The following is a 15,557-nucleotide window of genomic DNA, read 5'->3' on the forward strand; positions in this document are numbered from 1 at the left end:
AGCTGAGACACTCATTTTGATTGTGACTATTGTGAGAAGGGTAGGAAAGGGAGTGGTGTGTCACCCAAATCTCAGGGTTCTAGGACTCTTAACTCTCCTGCCAATAATGAGATAGATACCAGGGAAGGGAGTGGTCTTATTGGAAACAACCAGAGCTTATGGCTCCCTCTGCATAATCAATGATGTTTGGAATAAGGGAGCTGATGTTCATAGCTGGGTTTTGAGAAGGTTTATTTGAAGGTAATGTGGAGAGTAAACTGAAGGAAGGAAACATCACAGCAGGGTCCTTGGAGTGACAAAGTTCTAAGATTAGCATTTCCTGATACAGACAATATATCAAGAAGACACCACTGGGCTTCCCTGGTGGCTCAGTGGTTGAGAGTCCGCCTGCTGATGCAGGGGACACAATTTCGTTCCCCAGTTGGGGAAGATCCCACATGCTGCGGAGCGGTTGGGCCCATGAGCCATGGCTGCTGAGCCTGCGCGTCCAGAACCTGTGCTCCGTAATGGGAGAGGCCACAACAGTGAGAGGCCTACGTACAGCAAAAAAAAAAAAAGAAAGAATGAAAAAAAAAAATGATGACACCACTAACAAGCTAAACTTTCTTAAAGTTTAATATATATGTGACAAGAGACAGAGTTGTTCCTGTTAGCATGATGACATAAGAAATACCTTATTGAGTCAAATTAATATTTAACCATATTGTTTTCATTAAAATGTTTGTTAAGCACCTACTATGTACCCAACACTGTTCTGGGAACTGAAAATACAGTGGTGTACAAGAAAATATAAACAAGCTCCATCTCTCATGAAATTTACATTTGAATGCTGTAGATAATTTCAGTTTTTTACAAGAGCTGTGCAAGTTGGAAGATACTGCTTTAAATGGAGTGGGCAGGGAGGGCACTCTGTGGAGGTCCCTTTTATGCCAGCTGTTTAAAGATGAAACGGAGCTAGCCATTCCAGAGCGAGTGAGTGAGGAGAGACAACATGAAAAAAGTGAGAAGGCCCTGAGGCAATAAAGAACTGTAGGAACACTGATTTATGACTGTGGCAGTTTCTCCTCAGGCAGTTTTGTCAGAGTGCACTATTCATCCTGTGATGAGACAGGACCCCATGGGACAGCCCTCAAGCCATAGGCTGCCTAGGGTTTATTCTTCACTTTTTTCTGCTGCTACCGAGCACAGGACCAAAGAAGAGTGTATGGGAGGGTAATTTTTCTCCAAATATCATGCCCGTAAGATTCAGAACATTTCGATGTATCCTTTCTTTGTCCACAATGGTACAGTACATGTACATTTCCACAATGATACAGTACATGGATGGTTTGGGCTTCACTTAAATATCACGAGTCTCTCAAACCCTGTGTTTTCATTACTCTTCTCACTACTATGAATTCTTCTAGCTTGATCCTGAGAATAATTGCTTTTTTTTTTGGTTACTTCCTTTATACACTTATTATAGATAGCAGGAGGGCAGGAATATTAATAGTAATCACACCAGCAGCAGTAATAGTTGGCATTTATTGAGAGCTCGCATGTACCAAGCACTTCACATGTAGTCATTAATTTAGTCTTTAATCCTAAAATGGCAAGCACTACTAATCCCATTTTCCAGGTGGAGAAACCGAGGCAAAGGGAACTGAGTAGCTGTTCAGTTCTTACAGCTAGCAAGTGCTCAAAATTGGCAGAATGAATGCAGGATCATCATGTTCTTATAATTAATGTACTATAACCCTCTTTCTCAAGTTATAATTTGTAAAGATAAATTCTGAGTATACACTTTCACTTTACATGTGTTGTTTGGACTTCACTTAAAATATCACAAGTGTCTCTCAAACCCTGTGTTTTCATTACTCTCATCACTGCTATGAATTCTTCTAGTTTGATCCTGAGAATAATTGCCTTTTTCTTTTTGGTTAAGATCCTTTTCTTTTCCCTCAATCTCAATCCTTATTTGAGCTTATTCTCAGACCTGTAGGCTCTTGGCCAATCCATTCAATCATATTCATTCTTCACTCTAGTTTTCCTCCGATCATGTTCTCTTCACAATTCTCTCAGTCCTACAACTCAGTCAGTCTGTGTTCCCTTTCCCCCCAATAGACTTAAGATTTATTGTTTTGAATATTAGTAAGTTTAGAAGATGGCGTACCAGTCACTTGACTTAAGTTCACTTTACCAGATAATTTCACTTTTGCATGTTAAACATTAGTATTTGTGCAATTGAATTTTGTCACTCAGATAAAGAACAAATAATAAATTTTATTGGGTAAAATGATTGGGTGAATTTTTTCTACTCATAAGTTTTCCTTGTCTTTATGAGCAATTTCTTAGTTTATTGAAAACTATTTAACATAAACTGACTAAATCAAGTAAAGTTTAAGAGATTATATATGAAAATAAAAAGTGAAATGGATTTCATTGCATAAAAACAGCAAGCAGCTCCAAATGCTCTTAAAAAAAGAAAACCCAAATCCCTTAGTTAATAGAAAAATGACTTTTAATTCATTCATTCATTCACTTATTTGTGTATTTATTTTTCTGGTGCTTTTAAGTCAAATCTAAAAATTCTAAGCGATCACAATGCCTCCTAAATTTGACTTACAAATGAGGATACCAAATGAGAAAATATAACTTAGAGAATTAAAAATTATCTTTGATTTTACTTCATTTATATTTGTAGCCACCATATGTGGTTCATTTTATAAAATGAATTAGCTACCTAACCTCACTCAACAGTCTTTACTTATTCATCTCTATATCTGCAGCAAGGCCCTGGGCAAAATGACCAAGATACAGCAGAGCAAGACATGGGAAACATTCCTTACCTTTAAAGAAGACAAAATTCCCATCACTGTTTTCATAAACTGCATCGATACTAGGAGGCAAGCCCCGCCAGAAGTAAGTAATTTGCATGGGGTATCCATCCATCACCCTGTTGTTTCTTACTCGCCAAAACCACTGGTCCTACAAACCAAACACAAGCATCTTTCAACAAAGGTGAGACCTTGGGGAATTTCCCTGTGTGACGGTTTAATGCTTTCACAGCTAAGCTAGTGCTGTTATCACTGGCCTGTATGAAAACAGTCAAAGAAACAGCTACCTTGCCCAGAATGATCACAAACGTTCTGTAGTAAACTACCCAATGTCTAATCCATACATTGTGGTTAAAAAGATAATGTAAAAATACTTAATCTTGGCAGTTTACATTATCTCCAGGGCTTTCTAGATTGAAAAACAGAGGTAGCACAGACAAGTTCCTGCCAGATTTGTGGATTAAGTGAGCTTTCCAAAATATAAGAGCAGCATATGAACACATGCACCTTTGCATTTACAGACATGTGCAAGATCTCCACCTGAAGTGTTGGGATGAAATAGGGAGGCCATGCCTCCTGGTATGCCCATGTTACACCTACTTTCCCATGTAATTATAAGTAGAGTCCTCTTTCACCTTCAAATGTGTCCTGGTTTGGATGATAAATTATATTGTCACCTTAAATGAACAAAGTAAACTTGAAGGAAGATCAGCAGAGTGGATTCCAATCTGGGTCAATTGCCTCTCCTATTCGCTCTTATAATAACCTGTACTTCACTCAGTCATAGCACAGGCCGTTTTATATTAAATGTGTTTACTCTTATCTCTAGTGAATAATATATATGACTTGCTACATAGCAGGTATTTATAAATATTGTTGACTTAATAATTAGACTACACACAATAGTTTTCACCATAAATTCTCACTAAGGGCAAAAACTCTTTCCCCAAAATGTATATCTGATGACATTAAATTGTTTTCTGTTGAAAATTTTGGAATAATTTAGAAACTATCCAAAGTGCTTTAATATTAGAAAAACTAGGTATATTTTAAAAAATTAGTTTCCAGTAAATTAAAATTTACTATTACATTTTATTTCAGTATTTACAAGCAGAGTTTTACTTGCAAGTTATATATTTGTACTATTTAGATAAGTGCATATCACAAAAATACTTCCATTTCAATTGTCCTCTGCTCTCTTCCCCCAGCTTAGGTATTAGCAAGTGATTTATTATAGAGCTTTCCCAAGCTTTTGGCTAAGAATAGTTTAGCCTGAGTAGATTTCCTAGAATTTGTCAGTTATTCATATATTCATTCATGCACACACACACAATCTACTAAGGATTCTTGGATTTCAGGTGATATGATAAAAAGGAGATTTCTTCCTATCTAAATGAATCCCAAATATTAAAATTGTCTTAATAATCTTTGAATAATTGCTCTAGTTATAATGGGCTGTCTTCTCTACTTATTTTGCTATTTATAGATAAAGGAGGAAGTAGGGGGCTTCCCTGGTGGCGCAGTGGTTGAGAATCTGCCTGCTAATGCAGGGGACACGAGTTCGAGCCCTGGTCTGGGAGGATCCCACATGCCGCGGAGCAACCAAGCCCGTGAGCCACAACTACTGAACCTGCGTGTCTGGAGCCTGTGCTCTGCAACAAGAGAGGCCGCGATAGTGAGAGGCCTGCGCACTGCGATGAAGAGTGGCCCCCACTTGCCACAACTAGAGAAAGTCCTCGCACAGAAATGAAGACCCAACACAGCCCAAAATAAATAAGTAAATAAATTAATTTTTAAGAAATCAGAGAGAACATTTCCCGGCTGTGGTCAGAGGAAGTGTTGACTACTGAATAAAAAAAATAAAAAAAAAAAAGGAGGAAGTAGCTTAATTAATGACTGAGCTTACATTCTATTCTTGTTCTGTTCCTTGATAACTGTGTCACCTTGGTTGAGGTGCTAGTTACTGAGTTATTACCAGTAACTGACTCATAGTATGATTACTATATTAAATGTAAAGGACTTTCTGAGGATCTGGCACATGGTAACATTAAAACTCTTGGTGGTTATTGTTAAAATTATATTGAAACTAGGTACCCTGGTTTTCCTGTTTATAGTTCTGTTTACAATTTTGTCTTGTTCCTTATTTCTTCTTCAAATTTTAATCATATTTTGGCTCTAGACATGCATCTCCTTCCCACAACATCTCCTTATGTTATTAACCTTATGTTGATAATTTCCACAGTACCATGTATCCTGAATTAATAAATGTTTTGATCCACGTGCAGGAGATACATTAAGCTGATTTTAAATTACAAAGTTATTTCATGAAAAGATTGATCTAAGAAAATATGTATGGGCATTAAGATCCAAACTTTAATGTCAGCAGATGATATTCTGATAATTTAAAACAAAAACAGCATCTTGGTCTAGCTGCAACAGGGGTTTTTAACTGGGTGTTAAAGTCATTCCGATCTCCACATAAAAAAAATTTAAATTATTGTAATATATATCCTAAAATAAATAAAAATGGCTAAAAACCTACTGGATTCTGACAAAGAAATAAGTGACCATGATTATTTATGGAACAATTAAACAAAAAGCTCTTTAAGATGAAGAATAGGAAGAAATTGGATGAAAAAGCCTGGAAATATATTCCAATTTTTCTCAGAGAAACACTTCACATTGCTGGAATCTCCCCCATACTGAGACAGGGCCAGTGGCTCTTTGGGACAAATAGGCTGCAGTCAGAAGATAGAAGTACAATCCCAAAATGCCACTAATGATGTAAGAAATGAAATTACTCCCTCAAGATAAGCAGAGTTAATTTGCAAATCTTCTCAAGGTAATGCGGAAACATAGATGAATTCATGATTATTTCTCATTGATAGTAGCCTTGGCAGAGAGTCATATAAATTGTAGTTGCTCTGGTTGTGATTCTATTCAATTTATTCAAAACTCCTCTGTTTAGCAGCATTCAATGGTACAAATAATTTAGTAAGTATTCTGTCACAGATGATGTAAACACATACCACAGTCACAATAGATGGCTACTTCAGAAAAAGTGCTTGTGACTAATTTGCAGAGAGAGGATATTTAAAATAATATTGAGGTCTCAGTGCAAATTATCCTTCCAAATTAAACTTTCTCTGACCACCTTATCTAAAATTGAAGCCCTTCACTCCACCCACCCATACTTGCTTTTACTCTCTCCCCTCTTCTGCTTTTTCATTATTGATTACATTTACCATTGTTTTACACAATACATGTTTTACTTATTTTTTGTTCATTCTCTCTCCACTGGAACAGCAGCTCAATGATGGCAAACGGGTCTGTCTTTTGTTTTCTTATGGCTTCCTATTTCCAGGAAAATGTCTTGCACACAGTAGAAGCTCAGTAAGTATTTATTGAAAGAAAACAAAAGTTAGGGAGGAAAGGGCAAAGTTAAAGTAAGTGATTTTTTTTAGAAGCCAAAAGCTATATGGGAGTCACAAGAACACAAAAGTGCTATGAATAGAAAGATGATTAGTACATATTTCATTTTCTGCAAGGGTATGATATATAAAGGACTTTGAACCATGGGTGGATGAAAAAAAAAATGTTTTCACCTTTCCAAACAATGTGTGTTTTGTTTTGGCCTATGATGTAAAGGAAAGAATGAGGAATCACCTCTACAGCCCCCTAAAAATATTGTTTATATCTTGCCTCTGACCTCTTTTTGGCTACAGCTCTTATAGAAAGGGTGGGAAGGGATAGGATACACTAAAAATAATCACAGCTAGCACATTTGCAAAGTCAACTTGTGATAAAGCATCGTGCTTAAAAATTACCAAATAGGAATTCCTACTTAAGCACCAATATTTCACTTCAGATATGAACACTTTGGAGCTTATACATAGATCTTTCTTTCCATGTAGTATGGGATCCAGACAGACCATTTTTTTCACAAAGATAACAAATCCATGGTATATATCACAAAAAGTAACATTCAAGAGAAATACAGTTTGCTTTTCTTCTGTTCCCTTTAAAATTCTGGTTTATAATCTAATCTGCACGTTGTTCACAGACAACTGTACAGAAAAGGTGTCCTCCTGCTGTCTGCATATGAAGATGATGATGTTACTGATGTACTTGCAGTAGAGGATGCTGTCTTCAGGTCTCTTTATAAAAAAACAATTAGTAGAAATGACTTACTTTTACTTCTCTTCTAAGATATAATATTTGTTTATTTAACCAACAACTTGTTGTAAATCTATGAATGTCTCACATGTCTCAATATGAACGTTTCCAGAAGGCATTCACTGTTCTCACAGCCCCCTCCTGCTGTGCCACCTCTGGCTTCCTCTAGTCCTTCCCACTTCTAAAATAGCATCTCAAATCTCTTGATTTTTCATCATCATCACTGTCACCATCCTACTCAGGCTGCCACTGCATTTCACTCAGATGACTGCAATGCCAACTGAAAGCCACTGGTTTGCCTCCTACTGCATCTGAAGCAGAATTCAAACTCAGCCCTGGCCCCAGCCCCTGTGCAGCCCCTTACGGGGTTCTTCTGTGTTCATGGTGTTCCAGTCACATGGGCTTCCTTCTGGTTTCTCAATAGAGTCAAGCTTTTTCCTTCCTCAAGACTTCTCCTATGCAGTTTGCTGCACTTTGAATGTTCTTTCCCTTCCTCATACTTTTCACTGATTGTGAATCATCTATTAGTTCTCAGCTAAAATATCCTTTCCACAAAAAGGCCTTAGCTGTTCCTTGATTGAAATTAGGTGACTCTACTATACTATTTCACAGTAGTCTGTAATTTTATAGTACTTACCCAGTCAGTTACTATATAATTATTTTTGTGTCTTGAAGTCTTCCCACTGTTCCAGAACAGTGGGTTGGCAGGGATACTGAATTACCAGTTTTGAGCACTGTGTCTTGCAAAGTGTAGGAGCCCTAAACATATTTAATGGACATACCTCTTGATCTTTTTTTAATCAAACCACATGTGTTGAATAACAAATATACCCGATTGCTTAAATCAAGGTAACTGATTAATATGGGTGCCAAACTATTTATTAAAATGACATTCTAATCAAATCAAGGGAACTCACCAGTTATGAAAAAAAATTAGAAAAATATTTATGACTATAATACAGATTTATTTATAAGCAATCATATATTTTCTTTTTTTTTGAGGACTTAATATATGGCTTGGAGAGTGTCTGGGGAATCTGGTGTTCAAAATTAATCTGGTTCTTAAGAAAGCAAAATCAGACATGTAATAATAGTGGAAGAAAGCCCAAATCATGGCAGCTATATGCATAATAAGGGGGAAAGCAATCTGAATGAATGCTTAAAATTAGAGGAAGAAATGTTGGCCTTCTACTCTGTGGTAGGCCTGTATTTGTTTCTACTGCTTCTAAGGCAGAACGACACCTCTGAGACCCCCAGTTCCACCCTGGAACCACCCTTGGAAGCCAGAATCATCAAGTGATCTCACAGGTAACTGGAGTTAAGGAGCCAGCAGTGCATGGGTAGCTACATAAATCTGGGCAGGAAATGGAGCCAGCAAGGACTTCTAAGCCTAAGAGAAACATCCTTAGAGATGCCTCCTAAGAAAGCATCTGTCCCAGGCCACTGCTTTTTTGAAAGGTCAAGAGGAATAAAAGGGAAATTTGAAGACAAGATTACCGATGGCCATGTTTGCAGTTAAAAGAAAAAATATGCTTTGGTGCTAACACTTTCCCCATTTGGACTGACTCATTGTCTTACACATTCTTCAAATGCACAGAGTAAAAGCAAATGATCAGAATTTCTTATAAAATTTAGTGGTCAAACATTGTTTAATCATACCATATGCTAGATCCTATATCTCTCAATCATGTGCATAATTACTGAGCCTACTGGAATACAATTCATATTAATGAATAACAACTATTAGGCTAAATCTACTCATTTTTAGTAATATATATTACTAAATCCAACACATAAATTACCTACAAGTTTTAAAAAATCTTTTTATATTGAAGTAACTATAGAATCATATTATAGTTTTAAGAAAAAACAGAGATTCCTTACACTCTCTCCCGTTTCCTCCAGTGATACCTCTTTCATAACAAAAATACAATATCAAGACTAGACACTTAAGATTGATACACTCCACTGACCTGCTCAAAATTTTACATGCACTTGAGTGTACATGTGTGTGTTTATGCTAATTTTAATATTGAAAGTAAACCTTTGTGATGCAGAGATATGAATGTTGCCACCTTAACCAAGTGATCAAGCTTTGCATCAGTCATAGTAACTTGATATTATACACCACCTAACGTGATAAAACATAGAATACCTAGACATTTGAAGGCCACAGGATCATCTATGAAGTACAACCATGTAGAAGCCAAACATGTTTAAAGTAGAATTTCATTGAGCCTTTAAGCTTAACTTCTTCCAGTTTATAGGAAAAAGGAATAAGTTAAATGACACTTAAACAGTCAAACACATTTCAGAATGTGAGATGGTATATAAGAGAACTGGCCTAGTCTCAGCAAGAAAGAAGAAGAAAAAAAAAGGCAGGGAGAAAAAAAGCTGTAGAGAATAATCAGTTAAAAGACCTAAATAGACATAACAACCATATGCAATGCATGGATAGTCACCGGATCCTCTATTTGGAAGTGAAGTTTCATAATATCCACAACTTTCTTTCAAATGTTTCACCAAACGCTTGGGCATGTGTTTTGCACATGCACACATACATATGTAAAGAAAATAGAGGCCAACACTAACCGTTCTTAAATCTATATATTAGATGTGCATATGCTCATTCTTCCAACTTTTCTGTAATTTTGAAGATCCCGCACGCGGCAATGAAGATCCCGCATGCTGCCAACAAAGACCCAGCACAGTCAAATAAATAAATAAATAAATTGTGAATTGTGAAAGGTACTGGTATATTTAAAGAGAGAAAGACCATTTACATATAATTAGCTATATTTCTTTTTCAACATTGGAAAAGAAAAAGTAAAATTATAACTTAGAGAAAAAAAAACTATGAAAGGATGCTTAAAAGATGTATCTAGTAAAGGTATTACCATTCTGGGAAGCTTTCATTATTTTATCACAAGAGCTGACACAAACTGGCTTTACATATATAAACCTTAGGAGAAAACCTGTTGAAAGTAACCATTAAAAGATACTTTCTCATCAAGACAGTCATGAATGTCTGCAATGATTTTACAGGCACAATTTTCAGGGCTCATCAATCAAAGATTAACCAAATGTCATTCCAGGAGAAATGATACAGCAGTACATCTCAACAGGTCAAATAGGTCTGGATATTGTCTGTAGTTTTTGAAAAATGCTTAAAACACAGACTCACTATAATGGAGGAAGGAAGTAAGATATTAACAAGTGATTCTTCTAAATCAATTTCAAAAGTCACAATGCTGGAATCTCCCTTAATATCTTTAACTATTTTCAAGAAAGAATCTATTATAGTTACCATCTGGATTTAGAAATGTAAATTATTTTAAGAAATAACATGTATATTTTTGTTTCAAATGAAAGGAGAATTGGTATTTTCAGAATAATTTGTTTACCATATGTGCTAAATTTATGTGATACTTTTTATAGTCTCCAACTGTAAAAAAATTTTTTTTTCAATCAACTTATATTGAAAAATCTACACACTAAAAGGTTTAGTGATATGTCAGATATGGATCACTTGTTAATTAGTATTTATAATATCTTAACAAAAAGAATACTAATTTTTACAACTGAAAATTAATAATTATCCATACATAATGTAATAACATAAATATTTGTTTTTATTCCATTTATATATGCAAATGATGAATGGTTATGAAGTATTTCTATACGAAGTGTAGTTAAGCCCTGTAATAGAAAGATCTGAGGAGCAAATGAAAGATGGATGTGTGTCGACACTGTTTTCTTTTTAGGTCCTTATATCATTTTTTTCCTGTTTCTTTTTGCATCTACTCTTGTTCAGAAACCACTTTGCAATGATTGTTATGGAGAAAAGAACAGTTTACTAAAAAATGCTTAATCAATACACTGCCTTTAGGGAAAGGAGCCTCAAATGGTAGATATGATTGTACCACACAGTACTATGACATTTTGCTTTCCCTCCACTCCTATGAGGATCATGAATATTGGCAGGGTGATCTAAATTTCAATTCACATATCATGTAATTGAGTTGAAAAAAAAGAAAAGATTTCATTCCTCCCACTGAACTAGCAGTTCTGGATTCCAAAAATATGAACTCTTTAAGAATGTACATTCATTCTAGAGGGGAAAAGAGGCAAACAACTAATTTCAAAGGCTGTGTGAAATGCTATTATTGCCATCTCTATAAAATGGGAACTACCATTTAGTGAACATAACGAGCTGGGAAACAGCTGTGTCATTAGCACACCTATCAAGAATTACCATCTCTTTATTTTTGACCTGAAGAAAGATGTCTCATTTACAATAAAAACCATGTTCCTGCTGAATAAAGTGTAGGTTATTTTTTACTCAAGGTAATTGAGAGGGCAGTTATTCAATTTAGTTTTTTAACCACAAAATCTAAAATTGTCTCCTCAATTATTTTCTATCAGCTCATCAAGTTTTATTTTCTTCATAATATCTATCGTTCTCTGAAATTATCTTGTTTATTTGGTCACCTGTCTCTCATCATAGTATGCACCTCATCTATTTTATTCAAACACTGCACTTCTCAGTTCTGGAATAATACCCAGCACTGTGTGTTAAATAAGTGTTCAAAGACAGAGAAAAAGAGATAGTGAAAGAGAGACACATGAGCAAATCTTTTCCTTGGTCTGGATGTAGGGGACCTGGTTTGTCAATGTTTAACTTAAGTGCCCCCACAGAAAGTCTTCCCCAGTCCCTCTTTACAGCCCATACAGCACCCAGATCTACCAAAGAACTTAGATCACTATATGGAAATCATCCATTTGCCAGCCTGTTTCTACATGTTCTAAATGAGCATCATTATCATTTGCTTTCTCCCTTCCTCCCTCCCTCCCTTCCTTCCTTTTTTTTTTTTAAGACTCAATTCAGACTTCACCATCTCCAGGGACATTCACTTAATACTATGCCTCTATTTCCCAAGAGCTCTTTCTTCCCTATAGGTGACCTTTCTGTTTTTCCCATTGCATTCTGTAGTATAGTATTGGCCACGGTGCCACGACAAGGTCATGATATAAAGAAGGGGAAAGAGAGATATTTCATGAGAAAGAGATGTTTCATAATGTGACATCAGAAGAATCAAGGGTTGAGCTAGAGCTATGGAGTATTATTTTTATGGCTTCCTCTTCAACCTGTTATATTCTTTTCCCCCAGTCCTAATCATACTAAATGGAGGAAACTCATTGAGCTGAAAGAATGTGGAAAACAGAGCAGACAATCAGTGATAAGAAATATATCCTGGACAGAAATAGTCATCAATAGACTCTATGCAAAATCTCTGAGCAAGGGCAGAAGCCTAAGGAGGAAGGGAGGAAAGCAGGCTAGATGCCCGGAAGGGAATATGCTGGAGGGAAACTTTTTTTTTTCTTTTAAAGGGATACAAAGTTACTTGTCAACAAATTAGGTGTTAAAGGTCTATGTTGAATTAGAGGTTTGCTCCTAAGAGATAAGCGTAGATTGAGTGGAAAATTCTCAAGAAATTACAAAGCAAAAAAACCGTGAAAGATTGTTAAGGGACTTAGTTCAGAGTTCAGGTGCAGTTGTTACCATAACAGGAGAGACTAATCCTCATTACCCTTACCTAATTACTTTATGCTAATATAATCTTGAAAACATGCCTTCTGTTGCTACTGTTTTGCTGTGGTTTATTTACTTAACTAGGGAGTTCAAAAGGTAATTGATTTTCCTTAAACTCAAAGAAAGTCCTCAACAAACTACCTGATGTGCAATAAAATAGTAATGAACTTCTAAATTTGTTCTGAGGAAAGTCAGATTATCACAATCATTAGCAAACGTAAAGCACTTGTGCTATTGGTTCACAATCTATCAAGTGAAACTATATGAGTAAGCAATATTTGCTTACTGTTGAATTAAAAAAAAGAGAGAAACTTCTCCAAAGTAAATATAAGTTATTGTTTCCTAATATTTCAGCTAAATAATGGAGCCTTGGACAACTATTGATGTGGTTGAATAATTTTTGAAAATTATTCTAAGCAAGAAGGAATCTAATAACAGAAGATTAAATAAAATTGATAGATAAGATTTGATGGTTTGTGAAATTATAGAAGCTTAAGATGGTAATATTTTTCAGTAAAACAAATGGTATGTCTCTTCCACTTGGTTGGAAGATTCATAAATTAAGAGGAATTTCAGAAGCCTTTGAAGGTGAGGAAAGATGATGTTGTTGACTAGACTTTCATAGGTCCTTTCATAGGGGTACTATAGAAAAGGAAGTAACACACATCATACCAAAGGAAGGTACAAAATAATCTATGCTGCACCAGGTTGAGAGTAATAGTGGGTAAGAGAACACATATCATTTTTGGAGAAGGGGAAATGAGATTTGAAAACCAGAAGTTTAAGTGGTTTGTGGTGGGGATGAGCTCTAGGGAGGGTGGAGTGGTCACAAGAGGAAAATAAAAATTCTAGAAGCAACTGCACATAAATGCTATATGAGATGAAAACAGTATCTTGATGAGATATCCAATGCCAGATCAATAAAATAGAACATATAAGAAAGCAGGTATAGAGATGAAGGACTATAATGAGGAAAACATAAAATAAGAATAAATGTAGAATTAGAAGGATCCGACAAAAGCTGTGCAGCATTGTGCTCTAGCTATGGGGCAGATGCTTACTAGGGTTTAGAAAAGAAAGCATTGGGGATTTCAGGAGGCAAGCACATTACTGCAATGACTGGAAAGAAGAAGACATTTGTTTCAGGTAAAGTATCAATAGTAAAATGCTAAATATTGAAACATACACATCCTAGAGTGAGGATGCCAAGTGAATAAAACAATACTGCAGATAACAAACAGTAACCCAAATTAGTCTCCAAGTGTTAAAAAAAAGAAAAGGTAATTTATGAAAAGCATTTAAATAGGTGGGAATATTCCTCCTTGCTCAATCACATGTATTTCAACTGCTCATTTATGCTATACTTATTTACAACTTATATGTTGGGGGATATAGTTGAAAGTTCAAGTATAATTGAGAATATGTTACCCTACCTGTATTTCTTCATGCAGATTCAAATTGACATGAAAGTGAAAAAAGAAGACCAGTTTATTTAGTTGAGCAATTTAATTTTTTTCTCTGTCTTCTGAAGACAGAAATAACTCCTCATTTATTGTTTTTGCAAGATTTCAGCACATTTCAACTTTTTTTTGATTTGTACTGTGTGGTTAAAAAAGAATTTGAAAATCTAGCCTTGGTAAATTTAAGAAAATTGAAATCATATCAAGTATCTTTTCCGACCACAATGCTATGAGACTAGATATCTATTACAGGAAAAGATCTGTAAAAAATACAAACACATGGAGACTAAACAATATACTACTTAATAACGAAGTGATCACTGAAGAAATCAAAAAGGAAATCAAAAAATACCCAGAAACAAATGACAATGAGGACACGACGACCCAAAACCTATGGGATGCAGCAAAAGAAGTTCTAAGAGGGAAGTTTATAGCAATACAATCTTATCTTAAGAAACAGGAAACATCTCAAATAAACAACTTAACCTTACACCTAAAGCAATTAGAGAAAGAAGAAAAAAAAAAAACCCAAAGTTAGCAGAAGGAAAGAAATCATAAAGATCAGATCAGAAATTAATGAAAAAGTAATGAAGGAAATGATAGCAAAGATCAATAAAACTAAAAGCTGGTTCTTTGAGAAGATAAACAAAATTGATACACCATTAGCCAGACTCATCAAGAAAAAGAGGGAGAAGACTCAAATCAATAGAATTAGAAATTAAAAAGGAGAAGTAACAACTGACACTGCAGAAAGACAAAGGATCATGAGAGACTACTACAAGCAACTCTATGCCAATAAAATGGACAACCTGGAAGAAATGGATAAATTCTTAGAAATGCACAACCTGTCAAGATTGAACCAGGAAGAAATAGAAAATATGAACAGACCAATCACAAGCACTAAAATTGAAACTGTGATTAAAAATCTTCCAACAAACAAAAGCCCAGTAACAGATGGCTTCACAGGAGAATTCTGTCAAACACTTAGAGAAGAGCTAACACCTATCTTTCTCAAACTCTTCCAAAATATAGCAGAGGGAGGAACACTCCCAAACTCATTCTACGAGGCCACCATCACACTGATACCAAAACCAGAAAAAGATGTCACAAAGAAAGAAAACTATAGGCCAATATCACTGATGAACATAGATGCAAAAATCCTCAACAAAATGCTAGCAAACAGACTCCAACAACACATTAAAAGGATCATACACCATGATCAAGTGGGATTTATCCCAGGAATGCAAGGATTCTTCAATATATGCAAATCAATCAATGTGATACACCATATTAACAAATTGAAGGAGAAAAACAATATGATCATCTCAATAGATGCAGAGAAATCTTGTGACAAAATTCAACACCGATTTATGATAAAAACCCTGCAGAAAGTAGGCATACAGGGAACCTTCCTCAACATAATAAAGGACATATATGACAAATCCACAGTCAACATTGTCCTCAATGGTGAAAAACTGAAACCATTCCCACTAAGTTCAGGAATAAGAAAAG

The 15,557-nt window shown here is 35.4% G+C and overlaps 1 protein-coding gene across 1 annotated transcript in view; it reads right to left on the bottom strand.

Moving 5' to 3' along the window:
- The window catches only part of MMP16 (matrix metallopeptidase 16), a 342,254-nt gene that overhangs the window by 50,294 nt on the left and 276,403 nt on the right, over window positions 1-15,557 (bottom strand). Inside the window, exon 7 of the mRNA XM_060035200.1 lies at window positions 2,829-2,967. Within this exon, the coding sequence (XP_059891183.1) occupies window positions 2,829-2,967 (139 nt within the window). The remainder of the gene's footprint in view (window positions 1-2,828; window positions 2,968-15,557) is intronic.

Source organism: Delphinus delphis, chromosome 17, assembly GCF_949987515.2.
Source record: "Delphinus delphis chromosome 17, mDelDel1.2, whole genome shotgun sequence".
Lineage (NCBI taxonomy): Eukaryota > Metazoa > Chordata > Mammalia > Artiodactyla > Delphinidae > Delphinus > Delphinus delphis.